The sequence below is a fragment of the Somniosus microcephalus genome, chromosome 4, assembly GCF_052327205.1.
Source record: "Somniosus microcephalus isolate GS21.2 chromosome 4, FLI_Smic_1.0, whole genome shotgun sequence".
Classification (NCBI taxonomy): Eukaryota; Metazoa; Chordata; class Chondrichthyes; order Squaliformes; family Somniosidae; genus Somniosus; species Somniosus microcephalus.
This window is the reverse complement of record NC_140990.1, coordinates 203,833,530-203,857,881: the sequence shown is the minus strand read 5'-3', so window position 1 is coordinate 203,857,881 and position 24,352 is coordinate 203,833,530. Positions and strand designations below refer to the sequence as shown.

The 24,352-nt window shown below is 43.8% G+C and overlaps 1 protein-coding gene across 3 annotated transcripts in view; it reads right to left on the bottom strand.

Moving 5' to 3' along the window:
* idh1 (isocitrate dehydrogenase (NADP(+)) 1) overlaps positions 1-19,716 on the bottom strand; it is a 37,232-nt gene extending 17,516 nt beyond the window's left edge. The window contains exons 1-3 of one of the 3 annotated variants that reach the window (XM_085985719.1): positions 19,574-19,716; positions 18,317-18,446; positions 13,390-13,681 (exon numbers count right to left, since the gene is read on the bottom strand). In XM_085985719.1, coding sequence (XP_085841845.1) covers positions 13,390-13,681; positions 18,317-18,441 — 417 coding nt within the window. In that variant the 5' untranslated portion in view covers positions 18,442-18,446; positions 19,574-19,716. Of the gene's footprint in view, positions 1-13,389; positions 13,682-18,316; positions 18,447-19,245; positions 19,554-19,573 lie in introns of those variants that run through there. The other 2 variants (XM_085985720.1, XM_085985717.1) reach the window with 2 other exon arrangements.
* Positions 19,717-24,352: the final 4,636 nt, after the last annotated feature.

Here is a 24,352-nt window from a genome sequence, read left to right as displayed (position 1 = left end):
ACACCCAAGAATGAACTTGTACGTATTACCTGAGGGAGGACCACCACTTCTAGGACGGGAGTGGATTAAGAAAATAGACATGGAATGGCATTACCTAAAAGCCATAATGAGGGAGGACTCGGTGCAAGCTATTAGCTCAGATTCTGAAATGGATGATGATAAGACCAAGTCGAATATGGAAGACAAGGCTAAAAGGGACTTGCCGACGATGGGAAAGAAAACGAAGACATGCAGAAGGACTTATGGTACCAAGAAGAATAAAGCTGCAGAGCAGAACTCCAGGTTGACAGAGAATTCTGAGCCTGTTCAAGCAAAGGATTCATCCATGACGGAAGAACACCGAGCTCAGACGCAAACTTATGTCAAAGTACGACAACAATTAGAACAGTTGAGTGACCGTCTCGTACAAGAGATGAAAAATATGGAAAGGTTCTGGGACACCGAATGGGAGAACCTGGAAAGACTACAGAGACAGCTAGCTCAAGCAGAGAGCGACCATAGAGCCATTGTGGTCAAATACCAATCACATTCCCCTGATGCTGTTCAGGAACTAGAATATTTACAGAATGAACCAAAGGAAGAGGAATCTTCAGGGAGCCAGGATTTTATTCCAGTTCTTCTCTACGACTCTTTAAAAGCAGAGTGTGAGAAGTTGAAAGAACAGTATGAACAGGCCCAGGCTACAATTCTGGAGGGGGTTAACTCGGCAGCCTCCGAAAAGCTAGTTTCAGTAGAAGCATATGAACAACTAAAGGTTGAACATGAGCAAGAAGTCCAAAGGCTGCAGGAAATTCTTGATGAACTCAAGGCCAAGACAGACTCATCGGTAGGAGCTCCATCCATAGATGAGAAATTAGAGGTGAAAATCATGGCAGAGCATGAAAGACAGGATGTCCAAGAACTTATAAAAACATTGAAGGACACCCAAGACAAATATGAGGCGGCAATGACCGAGGTTCAACAACTTGAAGAACAGATTCAACTGGGAATCCTTTCAGTGGAAGAACAGGACACTGTAAGAATGGTCCCTGAACATGAACTAGAGAGCATCAGGGCGCAACTTTTCCAAGCGCTGAAAGCCAAAGTTCAAGAGGAACGTAAGGTGGAAGTATTGGAGAAAGAGGTGGAGGAAATGGAGAAGACTCTGATCCACCGTGTTCCCAGGGAAGAGTTAACAGTCAGCCAACTCCTTCATATGCTGAAGGACAAGACTCTGCAAGGGGAACAATCTGAACACGAGCTTCAATCTTCAGGGGGAACGAGTTCGGAGCTCTCAAAAGTCACGGAGATAGCTGAGGTGGCAACACAAATTTTACAAGGATGCCAAAAGTACGTTGAATCACGTCAAGGTGAACAGAAGAATGTGGAAACCGTTACTTCAATAGAAGGGTTAAATAGCCTGATAACGCAATTACCGATGGAAAGGAAGGTATTGAACTCACAAATGAGGTCCGTCGTGAAGGAATGGCAGATAACCCAGGAAGAGCGGGATGAATATGAATGCATGAAGAAGGCTTTTCAAGAAAGATGTTTAGGGAAGGAACCACCGTCAGCTAACGTCCAGACGGGTGAGGAGGAAGAAGAAGTCTCTCTCGCTGGCCTAACTCAGGACGAACCCGAATATTACCATGACCTGTTGAGTGACACTGAATATTACGAGGATGTGGTCTGCCCAGCTTGTGATGAAAACTCTCAAAGTGCTGAAATCCGGAGGAAGCACTTAAGGTCTAAGGAACATAGAGAGTTGGTGGCGCTACAGCTGGCAGCCGAGAAAGGAGCTCCGAGAGTTTCAAAAAGGCAGAAAAGAAAAAGAAGAAGCAGAAGATAATAACTGTCTAAAATATTAGCACTTCTACCATTCCAGGCGGGACATTACGAAAGGAGCTAAATTAGTTGAAAAACTGGAAAATGTCAAGACAGCCAGTTGGTTGTAAAAGTCCGCACTGCTGGTTCAACAGGACGAAGGTTCAAGCTGTTACGTCAAGAAAAAGGCTATGGAGGAGTCACGCTAGCCAGGTAATTCGGCTACACCAAAGAAATGTTGTTCGGAACGAGTCAAGATCAGAGACTGAATCTATGAACTGTTTCCGCAGAGACTGAACCTGTGAACTGTTTCCACCGAGATTATATTTGTAAATTGTTTTATATGACATTGACTCCACCGAGATTATATCTGTAATTTGTTTTATAGGAAGTTGAAGATATGTATGTTTAACAGGGACTCTGTAAGTAATAAGCTAAAAAGGGAGGATTGTAGTGTATGTACCCGTCTATCTTTAAGGGAACTATTGAATGTAACCGTTCACCTTTAAGGGAACTACTTTAGGTGTGGCACTATTTGTTTGGCTTCTGTATACTGTAATACCGATAGTGACCACACCAGTATATAAGTGTTGTAGCAGGATTGCTGGGGCAGATTCGCCCGGACCTTCGAATAGTAAAGACCTGTTTTGTTTGTTACTTCTGAAGTCTGTGTATTTATTAACTGCACAACCCACAGACTTTACACTCAGGAGACGGCCGGCGCTGCAAAGCAGGTCGGCATTCGGACCGAGCAGAGGGAGGGGAAAGTCCCAGAGGGTCCGACGGGAACGATTCTCCAAGTGACGGGGAAACTGTTTAAAATGTGTAAATAAAAAAAATAAAAAATAGAAATACCGCGAAAAGCTGCAGGTCGCAACGGGAACTGCGGAGAACAGCGTTGGCAGCGGCGGGAAAGCGCGGGAGGCGCCATCTTGACTCGGCAGGGAAGAAGGAAAAGCGCGGGAGGCGCCATTTTTGATTTTCAGGATGCCGAAGACTGGCAATATTACTGCTTTCGATAGTGATATAGAGGATTGGACCACATATGTGGAAAGAGTGAAGGTATATTGCAAGGCGAATGAAGTAGCGGATGATAAAAAAGGCATCGGTACTTCTAAATCTGATGGGCGCAAGGACATATGGGCTGTTACGAAACTTGATCACTCCAGCCAAACCAATGGACAAGAATTTTAAGGAGATTGTTGATACCCTACAGGAGCACTTAAACCCAACACCGCTGCTGATAGCGGAACGATTCAAATTCTTCAGGAGGAATCAGCACAAGAATGAAAGTAACGCTGATTACCTCACCGAATTACGAAAGCTGTCAAAGCACTGCCAATTCGGGGCAGGACTAGCAGATTCTCTACGAGACAAATTGGTCTGCGGTCTCCTAAGCGAAGGAACACATAAAAGACTACTTTCTGAGAAAGATTTGACGCTGGACAGGGCTTTCAGTGTGGCTGTATCATACAAAGCAGCAGCAAGAGGAGCTGCAGAGATACAGCAAAAGCCACAGGACTTCGGCACCCATGAAATGACACGGGGTTTCGAGAGATGTTATCGCTGCGGCAGATCCACCCATGACCAGAGGGACTGCTGGTTCAAGGACAAAGCATGCAGGCAATGCAGAAAGATGGGACACATTGCACATGTATGCAGATCTGGAAAAAAATCCGCTGACAGTAAAAAGGTCAATAAGGAAAAGTACAGAAAGGTACAAATGATGACGGACAGTAGCTCCGAAGACCAGAAGAGCGATAGCGACTCCGGAAACAAGAGACTAAGCTGTCTCAAATTACATAATGTAATTGCCAAAGAAGATTACCAGACCATTTGGGTTACCCTCACTATAGCGGGGTCCCCAGTTAAAATGGAGCTAGATACAGGATCAGCTCTGACCATCATAAGTCGACGGGATTACGAGCAGCTATTTCCGCATATACCTTTGAAAGACACATCCATTATCTTGAAGACATATACGGGGCAGAAAGTATACCCCAGAGGGAAAATAAGGGTGCCTGTTGTATACAACGGCAAGGAAATACAGTTGTATTTATACGTTCTGCAAGATGGTGGTCCACCGTTGTTGGGACGTGAATGGATCAGAAAGATACGTTTAGACTGGCACTCCATTCAGGCACTGACGGTGACCAGTAAGAAAAAAAATGATGACGTCATTCCTGGGCGATTAAAAGAAATCTTGGCTAACGCCAAAGAAGTGTTTCAACAGGAACTAGGAACCCTGAAAGGCGCCACCGCCTCAATAAAAGTGGAAGATGCGGCAATTCCCAAGTTTTTTAAGGCAAGGCCGGTGCCATACGCAATTCGTCCAGCAGTCGAGGCAGAGCTGGAGAATTTGGAAAAAGCAGGCGTGTTATCCAAGGTAGATTGGAGCGAGTGGGCAACACCCATCGTCCCGGTCACGAAGAAAACGTTGAATAATGATAAATCTGAAGAACAGAGAAAAATTCGCATCTGTGGGGACTTCAAGGTGACTGTAAACCCGGTTCTTCACATGGTACAGTATCCTCTTCCGAGGATAGAAGATATTTTCGCCTCACTATCCGGAGGGAAACGTTTCACCAAAATTGACTTAGCACAGGCATATCTACAGATGGAGGTTGAGGAGGCCTCTAAAAAGTATCTCACGATAAACACACAAAGGCCTGTACCAGTACAATCGACTGGTTTTCGGAGTAGCATCAGCTCCAGCTATCTGGCAAAGAGCTATGGAGCAAGTCCTGCAAGGGATTCCAGGGACTCAATGCTACCTAGACGACATCCTTGTAACAGGAGAAAACGACAACGAGCACCTTGCCAATTTGGAGCAGGTGCTCACGAGGCTGAGAGAACGGGGCCTACGAGCAAATCGCCCCAAGTGCGAATTTTTCCAGAAACAAATATCATATTGTGGCCATGTCATTAACGAAGAAGGGTTGCATAAATCACCTGAAAAAATTGAAGCGGTCATAAAAGCCCCAGCGCCTGAAAATGTCTCACAATTAAGGTCGTTCCTGGGATTAATAAATTACTATCATAAATTTTTACCGAACTTGTCAACGGTTCTGCACCCTATTAACGCACTGCTACAAACGGGAGTAATTTGGAAATGGAGCAAAGACTGTAAACGTGCCTTCCATAAATGCAAAGGCTTGATCACGTCCAAGGAAGTGTTGGCTCATTACAACCCATCACTGCCAATCAGACTGGCGTGCGATGCATCCCCTTACGGCGTGGGAGTGGTATTATCGCATAGATTCCCTGATGGCTCGGAGCAGCCGATAGCTTTTGCGTCACGCTCATTGAACTCAGCTGAGCGTAACTATGCCCAGATCGACAGGGAGGCACTCAGCCTGGTGTGGGGGGTGAAGAAATTCAACCATTACCTACACGGACAAAAATTTACCTTGTTGACTGACCATCAACCCCTCGTCTCCATATTCAACCCTAAAAAGGGCATTCCCATTATGACAGCGCAAAGGCTACAGAGGTGGTCCCTTTTCCTAGGGGCACACCAATATGACATAGAATACAAAGGAACAAAACAGCATGGGAATGCTGACGGTTTATCGCGCCTACCGTTGCCAACGGTAGAAGAGGCACCTACAGTGGACCCAGTGGAGATGTTCCACTCGACCATAGTGGAATGTCTACCGGTGACAAATTCTACCATTGAAAAGGAAACGAGAAATGACCCGACACTCTCACGAGTCTACGATTTAACGGTGAAGGGATGGCCAGCACATGGCGAACCACTGTTGCCAGCATTCTCGCAAAGAAGAGAACAGCTGTCAGTGTGCCGAGGAACCTTGATGTGTGGATCCAGAGTGGTGATTCCACCCAAACTCCAGGATAAAGTGCTAAAGGAGCTTCACGAGGGGCATCTGGGTGGAGTGAAAATGAAGAACTTAACCAGAGCGTTTGTGTGGTGGCCAGATATCGATGGAGACATCGAAGAAATGACCAGAGGTGTCTAGGATGCCAGAAGGTCCAAAACGCCTCACCACAAGCCCCTCTACATCCATGGGAGTGGCCCTCATCTCCATGGCAAAGGGTACATATCGACTTTGCTGGTCCATTTATGGACTCAATGTTCTTAATCGCGGTGGATGCACACTCCAAGTGGCCGGAGGTAATAAAGATGTCCTCCACCACCATGGAAAAAACCATCACAGTATTAAGGACCATATTTGCCAGGAATGGGCTGCCGGAACAGATCTGTTCTGATAATGGACCGCAATTTGTATCCGAAGAATTCAGGAAGTTCTTAAAAAAACAATGGGGTTAAGCACTACACGTCCGCCCCATACCATCCCGCCACCAATGGATTAGCTGAAAGGTTTGTCCAGACCTTCAAGAAGGCCATAACGGCCATGGGTAATGAAGACATAAATCTACAACATAAGGTAGATAACTTCTTGTTTGCGTACAGGAATGCAACACATGTGGTTACAAACCAAACCCCCGCCATGATGTTTTTCAATAGAAGACTAAGATGCCGGCTGGATTTGATCAAGGCAAACATCAGAAGGGACGTAGAGAACCGGCAATTTCAAAGCATGAATGAAAGGCCAACTAGAACCTTCCAGATAGGTCAACAAGTTTTGGCCCGGGACTACCGTACCGAGAAATGGCAGCCTGGAACTATTTGCACACAACTAGGACCGCTGATGTATACCGTGGACATTGGAGAAAGCATAATAAGGCGCCATGCTGACCAGATCATAGAGTCATCCGAAAAGGGACAACCTACACAACTCTATACGCCTAGTGATGAAGCAGAGATACCCATAGTATCTACCTCCGATCCGGTGATACTGGAACCAGATGAACCCGACACTGGCATTCAAGCCGAATCGACCTTGCCAAAAGAACCTACTACACCACCGAAACCTACTACACCACCGAGGCGTTATCCGGACCGAGTCAGCAAGCCTCCAGAGAGACTGAATTTGTAATTGATTAACTTCAAATGTGTAGATTATTGTTCTTGTAAAAATGTTATTTAATGATTACTTAAAATGTTATGTACTATTTATCTAAAAGGGGAGGAATTGTCGTGTACGTACCTTTAAGAGGAACTATGCTTTTTTGAAGCCCCTGTGTACTGTAGTACCGGTAGTGACCACTCGGGTATATAAGCCTGTATAGCGTCTTGTATAGCTAGTTCACCTCCAGACTTTGTTCAGTAAACACTTGTTAAATCAACTCCTGCATTCCGTGTCTCCATTAACACACGGATTCAACAAATCACAAAAAGTTAGCATGCAGGTACAGCAAGTAATTAGGAAGGCAAATGGAATGTTGACCTTTATTGCAAAGGGAATGGAGTATAAAAGTAGGGAAGTCCTGTAACAACTGTACAGGGCGTTGGCGAGACCACACCTGGAGTACTGCGTACAGTTTTGGTCTTATTTAAGGAAGGATATACAAAAGTAAAATACTGCACTTCTGCTCTCACCCCTTCCCCTCCCTCCCAGAACCACAATAGGGTTCCCCTTGTCCTCACCTTTCACCCCACCAGCCTCCACATTCAACGTATCATCCTCCGCCATTTCCACCACCTCCAGCGTGATCCCACCACCAAACACATCTTCCCCTCATCTCCCCTTTCAGCATTCCGAAGGGACCGCTCCCTCTGCGACAAGCTGGTTCACTCCTCTATCACCCCCAACATACCTTCCCCTTCACCCGGCACCTTCCTGTGCAAGCGCAGGAGATGCAACACATGCCCTTTTACCTCCACCCTTCCCACTGTCCAGGGCCCCAAATATTCCTTCCAGGTGAAACAGCGATTTACTTGTACTTCTTGCAATTTAGTATACTGTATTCGCTGCTCACAATGCGGTCTCCTCTATATTGGGAAGACCAAACGCAGATTGGGTGGCCGCTTTGTGGAACACCTCCGCTCAGTCCGTAAGGGTGACCCCGAGCTTCCAGTCGCCTGTCACTTTAATTCTCCACTCCACTCCCACTCAGACCTCACTGTCCTCAGCCTCTTGCACTGTTCCAATGAAGCTCAACGTAAGCTCGAGGAACAGCACCTCATCTTTCGATTAGGCACTTTACAGGCTTCTGCACTCAACATAAGAGGTCAACAATTTCAGACCATAACCTCTGCGCCATTCCTTCCCCCCCCCCCAATTTATTTATTTTTTCTCTCCCACATGGCAGCTGTCTTTCGTTCTGCCAGTGCCATTTACACTTCATCTAGAGCTAACTTTTGTTTCATAACTTGTCCCATTACCATCACCTTTTGCCTTGCACCATCTCTTAATCTCTCCTGCCTTCCATCCCATCACAGACTTTCCCTTTTGTTCTTTCCTCCCCTCCTCTTTCCCTGCCCCTGCACTTGCTTAAAAACCTGTTCCATCTCCAGCTTTTTCCCAGTTCTGACGAAGGGTCATCGACCTGAAACGTTTGTTTCTCTCTCCACAGATGCTGCCTGACCTGCTGAGTATTTCCAGCATTTTCTGTTTTTATTTAAGGAAGGATATACTTGCATTGGAGGCAGTTCAGAGAAGGTTCATGAGGTTGATTCCGGAGATGATGGGGTAATCTTATGAAGAAAGGTTGAGCCTATACTCATTGGAGTTGAGAAGAATGAGAGGGGATCTTATTGAAACATATACGATTCTGAAGGGGCTCGACAGGGTAGATGCAGAGAGGATGTGGGGGAATCTAGAACTCGGGTGCATAATTTCAGAATAAGGGGGCACCCTTTTAAATCGGAAATGAAGAGGAATTTCTTCTCTCAAGAGGGTTGTGAATCCTTGGAATTCTCTTCCCCAGAGCGCAGTGGAGGCTGGGTCATTGAATATATTTAAGGTGGAGATAGACAGATTTTTGAACGTTAAGGGATTCAAGGGTTATGGGGATCGGGCAGGGAAGTGGAGTTGAGGCCAAGATCAGATCAGCCATAATCTTATTGAATGGCGGAGCAGGCTCGAGGGGCCAAATGACCTACTCCTGCTCCTACGTCTTATGTTCTTAACAATTATGTTGTGCTCCACTCAATAAGGCTTGAAGATATTCAGCTAATATCTCTGTTATTCTATTGCTTCATGGAGAATTGTGTGGAGAAATTGATCTTTCTTAATTCATCATGATCTCAATGTGTGAAGCATTTTCAACCCTACCTTCTGATCAAATCACTTAATCCCTTGTCCTCCAGAAATGTATCTAGTAGTTTCTTCAATCCATTTGTGCTAGTTGCATCAATGCCATGCTCTAGTAATATATTCTGTAATTTATTACCTTTTGTATATCTCCACTGGCCATTCCCCAACCAACACAACAGAAATTGGTTACTATGTGAGATTTAAGTGAACCCACATCCTAGCACTCCATCATCCAAGCTGTTGTGAGCTGGCGCTTCAGCACAGTGCAACTCCTTAAGAATTTTTAGCCTCCTTTCTGATCTCTTTTCTCTCTGTAGCATTACTTAATAAGCATTTCTCTCAAAAAGAAATCACACTATTATTAAAATGCTTATCTGCAGCCTATAGTATTGTTAAAATTAACATGGAAAAGTATATTTGACTGACCCAGTAGAACTGATCAGCCAGGTATTTCTCATATTCACAAGTGCCTACACAAGCCAGTACGACAAGATAGGTTTGGGTGAAGAAGACTGTTCAACCTATTTGGTCTCATCCTTCTAGAATACGTAATCATCTTTCCATTTAAGTATCACGTGGTTTCTTAAATGAATCAATATTCTAGCCGCAACCTCCCTTTCTGGCAAGTTTTTCAACTATTGATCACAACAGGAACAACTTGCATTTATATAGCATCTTTAATGTAGGAAACCTCCCAAGATGCTTCACAGGAGCATAAGACGATGAAAATTGACACTGAGTCAATTATGGCAGGTGACTAAAAGCTTGTGTTGTCACCTCCTTTTAAGCCTACTACCCAATCTCCTTCCTCTTATCTCTACTTACTGGAGAGAGTAAAGATAAGATGGAGATTGGGCTCGCTTTCTGCTCTAATCCTGAATCTGTCTAGCTGGAGTTTTCCCTTCCAGTATTTTTACTGCTCCATGATTGTGACACTTCAGTGCCGCTCAATACTGGGGGTTTTTCCGGTCTTCTCGCATGCATCCTGCATTATGCCCTTCATTGACATATTTTTTTGTGCACACTGTTAGTGTCACTTGACCAAGGGAAAGTAAATTACACACGGAGGATGAGGAAAGAGAAAATAAAATGCTTGAGGGAAATAGAGTGAAGCAAAGCATGGGGAAAAACAGGGAATCAGAAAATTACAGAGTGGGAAAGAAGCATTTTAAGAATGAGTATTTATTTCTTCTAAGTACACAAAGGAAATCAAATATTAAACCAAATGTTCAGTAATTTAAAATAATGTGCAACATCTGTTGAAATTAGGCTTGCATAAGGACTAGGAATCACACTATTTGTATAATAAAACTGTGACATCAATCACTGGATTTGTTAACTCTGTTCAGCTCCAATTTGATTGCACAATATACAAAACTGCTTTGCAAAGCAAAGTTCACATTTGGTTTTATAATTCAAAGGGCACACACTGAAATCATGCGTAGACCGACTTCGGCGTTGCAACATTGTTTACAGATTCATTCTGCACAAATCTCTATTTTCTGTAACTATTGAACTCCAGGTTTAAATGTAACCACTAAATTGTACCACTCTGTACTTTTACCAAAAGATTCAAATGGTAGATAGGAATACACCATCAGGTGATTTTGCTCTTTATCTCAAATGAATTTTTCATACATCTGCCAAGTTATAAATTTATTTTCATTTTTGCAGTCTCTGTATTTCCTGCATCGTTTTCAAACTTTATCCAAAACATTGCATTTTTCTGATATATTTGCAGTACAATGGCCGCGCACACTTGCAAGATAAAGAAAAAGGACGCACATGGAAAGTGAGGGGGGGGGGGGGGGGGAAAGAGGAATGTTTTCAGTATAAAGCACCCCTCTGCTCTTTTCATAGAATATGGGAATATATATTTTTAACATGTCATACCACCCTTTTTATATGCGAAAATTACAATTCAATTTTCCTTCCTGTGGAGAACCATCATGTTGACTGCCCTCTAACACTTGGAGTGGTTCCATTGCCTAACGCAGAAGGCAGTGTTTCAGACTGGCTCAGTTGCTAATCTGCAGGTATTCAAGGCAAGAGAAGCAAATACAAGTTGAGGTTATGTTTTTTTTTAAAGTTGGTCGCCTTCAGATTTGCCAGTCCAAAGCATTGTGTTTTGGGTTAGTCAATGAAGGTATAGGGAATGCTCCCATAATCTAGGTCATCAGAGCAGCTCCAGATAGGAGACTAGAATGAAAATGGCAGGTTTCCATGGGCAGGTAGGTACCCCCTCCTCCATACAATCAACAAAGGAATATGTCATATAGTGAGAAACTTAGATGAAATCCATTATGGTATGCATTAACTGGTCTATTTCTTATTTAGGTTATAATTTATTACCAAGTCAGAAAAGAAAAAGAAATAATAGACTGGTAACAGACCTATTTACACTGGAAACTCACATTTGAGTTTTCACTTAGTTACAGCAGCTTGCTAATGTCAGTGCAAGAGAGGTATTTGTACTCATCTTTATTTGAAATAAAAACATTGGATCAAATATTTTGCAGATTAATGTGATCCACATTATGCTGTTACAACTAAACGGATGCTCCAATTACTTTGCTACATTGTCATTGACAGTAATCACAACTTTAGTTCCAGCACAGTAAATTAAACAGTATTGCTGCCTTTCTAAGATCCTGGACCCAAGAGGTATTTCTTTGCTGACACTCTGGCTTTGTGGTTACATAAAATATTGCCACTGGAAGCAAGGGCCACCATGCTTTCTGCCTACGTGAAGGTTGAGTGGCTCCTTGAAGTAGTTCCAATAGGCCAGAAGAGGAAACGAAGGAAGAGGGGCAAAAAGTTTGGGTCTGTTTTCAATAGCTGGTTACAATGAAGCATTGGTAGAAATTTTGGAGCAAATGCTGCACAATGTTGTTCAAAACACTAAATCAGGTAACAATTAAAATATAATAGCAAAATACTGCAGATGCTTGAAATCTGAAACAACAGAAAATGCTGGAAACACTCAGCAGGTCAGGCAGCATCGTGGAGAGAGAAACAAAGTTAACGTTTCAGGTCGATGACCCTTTGTCAGAACTGGAAAAAGTTGGAGAAGTAACAGATTTTTAAGCAAGTGTGGGAAAGGGGGGGGGGGTGGAGGGGAGGAAAGAACAAAGGGAAGGTCTGTGATAGGCTGGAAGGCAGGAGAGATTGAAGGACAAAAGGGATGGTGCAAGTTAAAAGGAGATGATAATGGGACAAGTTAAGAAACAAAAGATGACTCTAGATGAGGTGTAAATGACAATGGCAGCATCATCAGCAGCTGCCATGTGAGAGAAAAAAGAAAACATGGGGGCCGAGGTTATAGTCGGAAATTGTTGAACTCTATGTTGAGTCCAGAAGGCTGTAAAGTGCCTAATCAAAATAGGAGGTGCTGTTCCTCGAGCTTATGTTGAGCTTCATTGGAACAGTGTAAGAGGCCAAAGACAGAGAGGTCAGAGTGGGAGTGGAGCAGAGAATTAAATCGACAGGTGACCGTAAGCTCGGGGTCACGCTTACAGACTGAACACAGGTGTTCCGCAAAGCGGTCACCCAATGTAGAGGAGACTGCATCGTGAACAGCGAATACAGTATACTAAATTGCAAGTACAGGTAAATCGCTGTTTCACCTGGAAGGAGTGTTTGGGGCCCTGGACAGTGGGAAGGGAGGTGGTGAAAGGGCAGGTGTTGCATCTCCTGCGCTTGCATGGGAAGGTGCCATGGGAAGGGGAAGGGGTGTTAGGGGTGATTGAGGAGTGGACCAGGGTGTCGCGAAGGGAGCGGTCCCTTCGGAATGCTGAAAGAGGAGAGGATGGGAAGATGTGTTTGGTGGTAGGATCTCGCTGGAGGTGGCGGAAGATAATCCATTGAATGTGGAGGCTGGTGGGATGAAAAGTGAGGACAAGGGGAACCCTATCGTGGTTCTAGGAGGGAGGGAGTGGAAGGGGTGAGAGCAGAAGTGCAGGAAATGGAACAGACACAGTCGAGGGCCATGTCAACCACAGTAGAGGGGAATCCTCAGTTGAGGATTGTTTTGTTTCTTAACTTGTTCCATTACCATCTCCTTTTGCCTTGCACCATCATCCTTTTTGTCTTTCAATCTCTCCTGCCTTCCATCCTATCACAGATCTTTCCTTTGTTCTTTCCTCCCCTCCCCCCTTTCCCTGCCCCTGCACTTGCTTAATATCTGTTACTTCTCCAACTTTTTCCAGTTCTGACGAAGGGTCATCGACCTGAAACATTAACTCTGTTTCTCGCTCCACCATGCTGCCTGACCTGCTGCATGTTTCCAGCATTTTCTGTTGTTAACAATTAAAATATACTCAGTTAAGGTTAACAAGGTCTAAAAAACCTTTAAAATAAGCTTAAAAGATTTTACCTTTTCCATGGATTCTGAAAATAACAAAATAAGCTCTTTAGAAAGAAATTTAAGACGCAGTATTAAAAAATTGTGATTTAAGCTTACTTGGTCACCATATGCATGACGTCCAATGACGATTGGCTTGATCCAGCCGGATACTAGTCTAGGAATATTCTCACAGATGATCGCTTCTCGAAACACTGTGCCACCAAGGATGTTGCGGATGGTCCCGTTGGGTGATTTCCACATTTTCTTTAGCTTGAATTCCTTCACTCTGCCCTCATCAGGAGTAATGGTGGCACATTTTATACCTACATTATATTTTTTAATAGCTTCAGCAGCATCGATGGTCACCTGGTCATTCGTAGCATCGCGGTGCTCAATTCCCAGATCATAACTTAAATGAAAAAAAAAGCTAATTCAGGATTCCATTCTTAAACGCGATCCATTTGAAACATTTTTGATATTGAGGTTAACATTTTCTAAATGAATATTTCTGTATTTCTCCTCTGAATGGGCACCTGATTAAAGATTGTTATGGTATTACTGCTACATTAAGCCATGTGGTGGACTGTTACGAATTCATGAAAGAGAACTTCACCTATGTCTATTCAAAAGTGACTGGAGCTTCTGGTTCAGAGTTTTGAAGTTAATCCAATAATTTAAAACTAAAAGGGAAATCTTAAGGAAGTCTCACTTTCTCTCCACAATTAAAGGTAATCTTGTTCCAAAGTCTCTGGCACACTCAAGCTGCTTCTCCAAGCCCCAGGTTTCAGCATTAAATTATCGATTTATTATGAACATTGATTTTGTTTATACTATACTGCTAAAAAAAAGTTCCATAGCACAAAGTTTCCAGGATTTTTTTTGTATGTGAAACAAGCAATTTAAGCTCTTCTTGGGAAGGGCATGGTGGCAAAAAAAAACCCTGAAACCAGGAATTATCAGTACAGGTTGATTATTTAAAATGACCATTACTTGCCTTTTTTTCTAGTTAAATCTGCAATTAAATGTGAATGCATTTATTCCTTTTCACATAAAAGTACAAAATAGCTTGTCTGCAACAAGGCTGCCTCAAAACATCCAGTTTGCACTCATGCTGTAAAGCCATGAATGCAGTTTATGCTACCTTCACTTTCTTCTACAAATAACTTCAAATATGCCCCCTTAACTTTGTTCTTGGTGAAAAATAAAATTGCTTTCTCCTATCAGACACATATTAACTTACTCACTGCATACAAAGTACAACGTTTATATAAATGGAGACTGCAGCTCTCATCTGATGAAACATCAGTTATCCCCTTCCCACAGATTGGCCATTTCAGGTCTCTACATACATCCCGAGTCACTATGGCAATATATGCTATGGCAGCCTTCTACAGGTGACTCCATTCCTTTCAATAATAACAGAAAATGCTGGAAACACTCAGCAGGCCAGGCAGCATCCATGGAGAAACAGAATTAATGTTTCAGGTCGGAGACCCAGCATTTTCTGTTATTTCAGATTTTCAGCATCTGCAATATTTTGCTATTCCATTCAATTGTCATTTGTACTTAAACCAGCCTGCAGGTTGATCCAGAGGTTATCCAACCACAAAACTATTAGCTAACAAATATTATCTTATTCTTTATTATAAAAGAGACAAGAAGGGTGTGATTTGCATTGAAATTGCTTTCTTTTTACTTAAAATAATAATGGTTAAACAGTGGGATGAAAGTAACTTGCAAAAATAAAAACAGAGAGAGTAACAAAACTTAATACTCCATTACTCCTAGCCATATTTTTTCTGCAAGCAAAAGATGGGTGCAGAAAGACTCGATTTTCTACTATACAGAATTCTGTTATTTCCTTTTGGCACAGGTAGGAAGAGGGGAAAAAATAGGAAGAATATGGAAGTCAATTTTGTATGAGCAAACAAAAGTCGCCTGAGCGCAGGATTTAGCGCAGCGATCGGAGTAATACTGATCGGCAGAAATTCAGTTTCAGTGCCCCTCGAGGGACACGGGGCGAGGCTCGAGGCGCTCCGCATCTCTCTTAGGGCGCTGAAACTGATTATCGCAGCGCAACGTGCCGCAGCACCACACGCTGCGGCACGGCACGCTGTGGTACTGCAGACCTTCCTCCCACTGTTAAGGGGGAGGTGCCTGCAACAGCGTGATCTCCGCTCGCGAGTGCCGGCAAATGAGCCCGGCACCAAGGAGAAGTGCCGGGCTCTCGGGAAACAGCCGGCAATGCCGCGGGGGGGTGGATGCGGTTAGGAGGCCGGGGACGGAAGTGCTGGCAGGCGGCCGCCGAAAAAGCGGCCGCCCCACACCTCCACCTTAACTTGCGCCGCTGCCGGCACAGTAAGGCCCCGTGAACCGGGCGCAGGTAGCGAACGGCGCAACTGCGCCATTCGCTACCAAATATCGCGAACGGGGCACTGCGCACACCGATGACGTCATCGGTGGCGGCGCAGCGCAAATGCCTAACGCCACCATTAGCGCCCCTACTGAATATCGCGGGAGACGCAGCCAGTGGCGCTACAGCCACTGACTGCCTCTAGGCGCTAACAGGTGGCGCTACTCACCCAATTTCTCCCCCTAACTCAAAAATACATAGTAATTACCGAACACTTTTTGATGAGGTAACAGAGAGGGTTAATGAGGGCAATGCGGTTGATGTGCTGTACATGGATTTCCAAACGGCATTTGATAAAGTGCCACTTAATAGGCTTGCCAGCAAAGTTGAAGCCCATGGAATAAAAGGGACAGTGACAGCATGAATACGAAATTGGCTAAGTGACAGGAAACAGAGTAGTGGTGAACGGTTGGTTTTCAGACTGGAGGAAGGTATACAGTCGTGTTCCCCAGGGGTTGCCCAGGACCACTGCTTTTCTTGACATATATACTAATGACTTGGACTTGAGTGTACAGGGTACTATTTAAAAAATTTTCAATGACGCAAAACTTGGAAGTATAGTGAACAGTGAGGAGGATAGTGATAGACTTCAAGAGGATATAGACAGGCTGGTGGAACGGGCGGACATGCAGAAAAGTACAAAGTGATACATTAGGAAGAATGAGGAGAGGCAATATAAACTAAAGGGTACAATTCTAAAGAGGGTGCAAGAACAGAGGGGCCTGGGGGTATATGTGCACAAATCATTGAAGGTGGCAGGGCAGGTTGAGACAACAGTTAAAAAAAGCATATGGGACACTGGGCTTTATAAATAGAGGCATAGAGTACAAAAGCAAGGAAGTTATGATGAACCTTTATAAAACACTGGTTCGGCCACAACTGGGGTATTGTGTCCAATTCTGGGCACCGCACTTTAGGAAGGATGTGAAGGCTTTAGAGAGGGTGCAGAAAATATTTACAAGAATGGTTCCAGGGATGAGCGACATCAGTTACGTGGCTAGACTGGAGAAGCTGGGGTTGTTTTCCTTAGAGCCGAGAAGATTGAGAGGAGAATTGATAGAGGTGTTCAAAATCATGAGGGGTCTAAACAAAGCAGAGAGAGAAACTGTTACCCTTGGCGGAAGGGTCGAGCACCAGAGGACACAGATTTAAGGTGATTTGCAGAAGATCCAAAGGCGACATGAGGAAAAACTTTTTTACGCGGTGAGTGGTTATGATCTGGAATTCACTGCCTGAAAGGGTGGTGGAGGCAAATTCAATCGTGGCTTTCAAAAGAGAATTGGATAAGTACCTAAAGGAAAAAAAATTGCTGGGCTACGAGGAAAGGGCAGGGAGTGGGACTAGCTGAAGTGCTCTTGCAGAGAGCCAGCACGGGGGTCGACGGGCCAAATGGCCTCCTACTGTGCTGTAACAATTCTATGATTCACTCAAATTACCAATAATCTAAAAAATGGTGAATGTCACAAATTTTTATTTAAAAAAAATTAAGAGACATTTTTTATTTCGGATCAACTTTATTTTCTGGATTTCTGAAGTTTTTTTTTTTTTCTTTTTTTAATATAAAGTCCAGCAGGTGCAAAGAATCATCAACACATATTTGCTAAACTTTCCTGCGAAGCCCAGGTTAACTCTACTGATTAATGGGAGCCATTTGCTTACAGGGAAATTATGACCCTTTCTACTCACCAGTTAATAATTTGATGCACCTACCGGGTCAATTGATGTGATACTGGGCTATATGTACCAATGTTTGATCCTTGGTTTGTATAGAGTTAGCCAATGTCAACCAGGATAGCGCAGGGTGGGTAAGGGAACAGACATTACAGTTAGCCTTAATGTGGCTAAGTGAGGGAAAGAAACACATCAGCCATGACCCACTCCTAATTCCTTTCCTGTAAGCCCTAATGGAAATGTGCCATGTGTGGATGTCAGGGGAGAATAGGAATGAGGCTCAGCTGTAATACCCTCAACAGTAATACAGGTAGTTCCTGAAAATACCATCTGGCTTGGCTCATACAGAATTGCTTGTGAATAGCTTGGAGGCAATTAGTACCCAGGGAACCATTACCCAGCAATATTCATCACTCAGGAAAAAAGTGTAAAGAGACAAAAAATTAAGGAAAAACCTTTCATTCAAGTAGATCTACCAATTATTTGTTATCTTGCATATATTTGGGGAATTCTGGAAACCCTGCAAGACAACTTAATACATGCTCAAAAGGTAAACATGACAGTTTATTATTTATTGAATAACTCCTTTTAATTTAATTTTGTTTGGAACAATTACTGAACCATACAAGAGTTGAATCATCAAAGTAAATATTTTCAGTAACTCAATCAATCATTCAGAATTTTTTCAAATTTCAATTCCTTGTTGTAACTCAAGTGCCTCACCCAGACTGAATTGTGCAATCAGCATTCCCTGTTTTATGAGACAGAGGCAGAAGGAAAAAAAATGATTGCCTGAAAATATAGCTAATGTTCATTTGTTAAGTTCAAAAGTGTAAATATGGAGGACTAGAAGAATTATTTTTGAAACAAAACGTAGATTTTATTATTTTTTTTGTCAAGCCATTAAAAACAAGTTCAATTAATAAAAGCTACATGTTTTAATGTTCTTTAAATTACAACCTGTGTAGGTCTATCTCCATATAGGGGAAGAGGAGTTTCTCTTTGATCAGTTCCCATATAACTCTGGTCATCTCATCTCCTTTCATTTCCACCACAGAACCAACTTGGATCTTTTTGGTTGGCATAGTTTCTGCAGAGAAAAAATAGCAATTAATGCAAAAAAAATCAATTTAGAGTTTTCTTTTCTACTAACAGTAACTAAATGTAGGTGCTGTTCTAGCCTTGTAAGGTGATCCTTGGCAAATCAGATCTCAAATTTCAACAGCTAAATTTCATTCTAACCCCAAAACATAGCACGGTGTAATTGATACGCTGAACTGCTTTGTCGGATCTCGCAAATCAGGAGTAGCAAATAAGGTCATTCGAACTCCAAAAACTGTCTTTACAACTTCAGACACCTTTTCACGCGTGATTCACTTCAGAACAAAGTACGATGCAGACACACACTTTAATGATTTGCATGCGGATCCGCCTTAGTATCTTCGGTTTAATCTATTGCATTGCTGCAGTCTGCGACCCGTCACTTGTCAAACGTTCATCTGTCAGTGACTCTTGATGATCGAATGAAAAAAAAGAGATCTCGTCTGAATCATCAGTTAATTTTAGGAAGTATGAATGAAGGAAGGGCCGAAGACTAGCCGGCACCTTTCGCAGCCACTGCAATTCCCCCTGCCGTGGAGTGGACTCTGCCCAGTCTATTTAAAACAGCCAAGTGACAAGACAAAAGACCAAAAACGCAACAAAACAAAAAGTCCTAAAAAGATAGTCTGGGGAAAAAATCCACATGATTCTAGACTACTGGTTAGTCACGGTCTAATATACGAGCGTCTTTTTGCCTGTCGCCACTTGTTTCCCAGTTCTCGCACGGTGCACCAGAGACATTTCCCCCATTTCCTACGTGCGCCCTTCGGCTGTGACGGGAAACACACCTAAAACTCACTGAACGGCATCAAACCGGGGACGGGAGGGAACGACTCGATCACAGCAAGCAGCACAGGTCAAGATCGAAGCACAGCAGATGACGGGAGTCGCTAAACATAAATTCCCGGAAGAATAATCAGGAAAAAAAACCCAGGGAAACCACTTCTGGGTGACACTTCTGGGTGATCGTCAGTAGTGCCTCCCCCGGCACAAAGGCTTCAATTCATCTCCAGAACTTTCGAACTACTTTAAGTCGCATCATCTCCCAATGACACGGCAGCAAAATCGGCGCATTAGCAATGAGAAAACCGGCTAGCTTGCCGTATAATTGCTCACCTGTTTAAGTCGGTGTCACTGAAGGGGCGGCTACTTCTGGCTTCTTGCTGCTGCTGCTGGGGCGGCTCCGTACTGCCGTCGCGCTCACTCAACGCAATTGCGCTGACAGCTCGAGCGCGGTGCAGCAACCGAGTCGCCTCACGCCTCACGTGACCGGCGCCGTCCAATCAGCGGGGCGCAAGGCGGGGTCGTGCCGGTTTGCCCAATTGGGACGCACCACATCGAATCGGCCAAGCGCTGCCAGGCACGAGCTGGTGGCCGGGCAGGCGGTTGGTGATCGAGGGCGGTGGCGGTTGGAGTTGATGGATGGTAGCCCTGTTACTCAACTCACTGGGTGCCATCTGAGAGGGCTGGGGCAGGAGGCAGTGCAAACTTTGTCGTTACTTACGGAGATTTCGTTGGGACTGCATCTTGAGGGCCAAAGTTGCTGTGGAGAAATTACTTGTCAACCCCCCCCCCCCCACACACACACACACACACAGAAGAAGTAATAAGTGGGATAGGCCGAATTTCTGCAACATCAGCTCCTTTTAAATATAATATCAGGGTCCAGATGTTGCCCCATGCTCTTTTTGCATTGTAGTAAATACTAACCTCATGAAACATAGATAATGATGACAGCACAGAAACAGACTGTAGGGCCTTTCAAATCTCTGCCCTATTTCCCCCCCATGAGCTACCTAGTGTAACTAATTCCAATCTCCTGCATGCTCCCCAGGGTTCTTTAATATTCCTCTTTTTTTCAAGAAGTTGTAATTCACTTTTAAAATAATTTACGGAATCTGCTTCATAGGCATGTGGAAAAGAATTCCATATAACCAGCCTGTGTAAAGATTTTTATCTATCAATCCCGACAACTCCATTTGTGATGATCTTAAATCTGTGCATTTAGTACTGTCTTGCTGACCAATTGAAAGAGTATATAAATATCATAATCTTGAAGACCTCCATTCCAGTGAAGAAAGCCCTTCTCAAGTCACTTTTCATAACTGACCCAGAAATTGCTGGAAAAATAATGGCAAATTAACTGCCCTCACCATTATTAGTTTGGAAAAAATCCAGAAATTTGTGGCAAAAAAGATATGCCATGAATTCCGAGTCTCCACAAATTGCTAGACAATTTGCCATTAGCCTTGCGAAAAATGAAAAAGTTGCAACTTCACTGTGAGGCTCTTCATTGAAATGAAATTGATGAATTTGCATCGTGAATGCAAGTTAATCTCGCCACAGCAATTTAGGGCTGGTCATTCATGTTGCAATGATTCTGTCAAAGGTGTGATTTATGGTCCTCGTATGATGCTAAAGCTTGGAGGTCCAGAAAAAGAGCATTCAAGCTCTAGAGATCTCTACAGCATGTACAGCAATTGGTCGTAAGGGTCTCGGAAGACTAAATCTGTTTCAGACATCTGTTTTTGTTAAATTCATCTGCCATCAACACTCATGCAACTGCTTAAAGGTGATAATTTCCAGGACACAAAGCTCTGTTGAGAGTTAGAAGAGGGTGAAAGAAGTAAAATGGCTTATCCACATGGAATTCCGCACATTTGCTATTAATCAACAACCTGGAAGAGGAGCACAGACAACAGGCCCGCAGAGTGGGGCACTGTGGCAGGAGGCTGACCAGAACAAACTATTACCCCACCTCCAGAGAGTCTACAGGGAGGGACATGTTAAAAGAGGACCTGCAGCCATGGTCTACCTCCCGTAGGGCCTTGTCAGTGGCCATGAAGGTAACAGCCCTCAACTTTTATGCATACGGTTAATTTCAGGCAGACACTGGTGACATGTGCAACATCACCCAGGGTGGCATGAGTGCCCGCATTAAACAGGTTACGGATGCCATATTCTGCAAGGTATCTGACTTCATCAACTTTGACATGTCTCTAGCGTGGCAAAGGGCAAGGTCCATCGCATTCCACAGGATCGCTGGCTTCCCCAAAGTGCAGCGGACCATCCATGGAACCCATATGCCATGAAGGCACCACATGATGAACCTGTGACATTCATTAACAGGAAAGAGTACCATTCATTGAATGTAGTGATACTTTGGATGCCCAACTGCGGATCATGAATGTTAATGCAGAGCATCAGGGAAGTGCTCATGATGCCTTTGTCTTTCGACACTCAAACTTAAATAACTTGTTCACCAGGGAGGGACAAGGAGATGCATGGATTGTAGGGTACAAGGCATACTCGCTGAAACCATGGCTGATGACACCCTTCCGCATCACCAATAATGCAGCACGGAAAAAGGCAATTCACCCCAAGCGGTCGATGCCAGTGCTCACTTGCTGCATGAGCATCCTCCCACTCTAATTTCCTTTTCCCACCCTGCAGCCACAAAAGAGGTTTTAAACATGCAGTCCATGGAACACATGCATTTCACAAATCTCAGATTGTCTTCCTCTCTGACTCAACCTTGGGTATCCCCAGGAGAGAAAGCAAGAGGATGTGACTTTCATTTTGCCATGTCTCATTTGACTCCAACAGATGCTTGGGTCACAGTCGCCACACCCTAGAAACATAGAAGATAGGAGCAGGAGCAGGCCATTCGGCCCCTCGAGCCTGTTCCGTCATTTAATGAGATCATGGCTGATCATCCAAATTCAGTACCCTGTGCCTGGTTTCTCCCCATATCCCTTGATCCCTTTAGCCTTAAGAAATATATCTAACCCCTTCTTGAAATATAATTAATAAGTTGGCCTCAACTGCCTTCTGTGGTAGAGAATTCCACAGATTCACCACTCTCTGGGTGAAGAAATTCCTTCTCATCTCAATCCTAAATGGCTTACCCCTTATCCTTAGACTGTGACCTCTGGTTCTGGACTCCCCCATCATCGGGAACATCCTTCCTGCATTTAGTCTGTCTAGTCCTGTTAGAATTTTATAAGTTTCAATGAGATCCCCTCGCATTCTTCTAAATTCTAGCGAATATAAGCCTAATCGACCCAATCTCTCTTCATACGTCATTCCTGCCATCCCAGGTATCAGTCTGGTGAATCTTCGCTGCACTCCCTCCATGGCAAGAACATCCTTCCTCAGATAAGGCGACCAAAACTGCTCACAGTACTCAAGGGTGGTCTCACCAAGGCCCTGTACAACTGCAGCAAGACATCTTTGCTCCTGTACTCGAATCCTCTCGCTATGAAGGCCAACATACCATTTGCCTTCTTAACCGCCTGCTGCACCTGCATGCTTACCTTCAGCGACTGGTGCACAAGGACACCCAGGTCTCGTTGCACTTCCCCTTTTCCCAATCTATTGCCATTCAGATAATAATCTGCCTTCCTGCTTTTGCCACCAAAGTGAATAACCTTGCATTTATCCACATTACACTGCATCTGCCATGCATCTGCCCAATCACCCAACCTGTCCAAATCATACTGGAGTTTCTCTGCATCCTCCTCACAGCACACACGCCCACCCAGCTTTGTGTCATCTGCAAACTTGGAGATATTACATCTAGTTCCCTCGTCTAGATCATTAATATATATTGTGAATAGCAGGGGTCCTAGCACCAATCCCTGCGGTACCCCACTAGTCACTGCCTGCCATTCGGAAAAAGACCTGTTTATTCCAACTCTTTGCTTCCTGTCTGCCAACCAGTTCTCTACAAGTCAGTACCTTACCCCCAATCCCATGTGCTTTAACTTTGCACCCCAATCTCTTATGCAGGACCTTATCGAAAGCCTTCTGAAAGTCCAAATACACCACATCGACTAGTTCTCCCTTATCTATTCTACCAGTTACATCCTCAAAAAATTCCAGTAGATTAGTCAAGCATGACTTACCTTTTGTAAATCCATGTTGACTTTGTCCGATCCTGTCATTGTTTTCCAAGTGCTCTGCTATTACATCTTTTATAATAGACTAGCATTTTCCCCACTACCGATGTCAGGCTTACCGGTCTATAATTCCCCGTTTTCTCTCTACCACCTTTTTTAAATAGTGGGGTTACATTAGCTACCTTCCAATCCATGGGAACTGTTCCAGAGTCTGTAGAATTTTGGAAGATGACCAGCAATGCATCTACTATTTCTAAGGCCACTTCCTTAAGTACCCTAGGATATAGATTATCAGGCCCTGGGGATTTATTGGCCTTCAATGCCGTCAATTTCCCTAACACCATTTCCCTACAAATACTGATTTCATTCAATTCCTCCCTCTCATTAGACCCTATGTTCCCCGACATCTCTGGGAAGTTATTTGTGTCCTCCTTTGTGAAGACAGAACCAAAGTATGTATTTAATTGGTCAGCCATTTCTTTCTTCCCCATTATAAATTCCCCTGATTCTGACTGCAAGGGACCTATGCTTGACTTCAGCAATCTTTTTCTCTTCACATATCTATAGAAGCTTTTACAGTCAGTTTTTATGTTCCCTGAAAGCTTACTCTCATATTCTATTTCCCCCCTCTTAATTAATCCCTTTGTCCTCCTTTGCTGAATCCTAAACTGCTCCCAATCCTCAGGTTTGCTGCTTTTTCTGCCCAATTTATATGTCCTCTCCTTGGATCTTATGCTATCCCTAATTTCCCTTGTTAGCCACGGTTGAGTCAGCTTTTTTGTTTTATTTTTATGCCAAACAGGGATGAACAAATTCTGTACTTCATCCATGCGATCTTTAAATGTTTGCCATTGCCTATCCACCGTCAACCTTTTAAGGAACGTTCCCCAATCCATCCTAGCCAACTTGCGCCTCATATCATCGTAGTTTCCTTTATTTAAATTCAGGACCCTAGACTCTGAGTCAACTACTTCACTCTCCATCTTAATGAAGA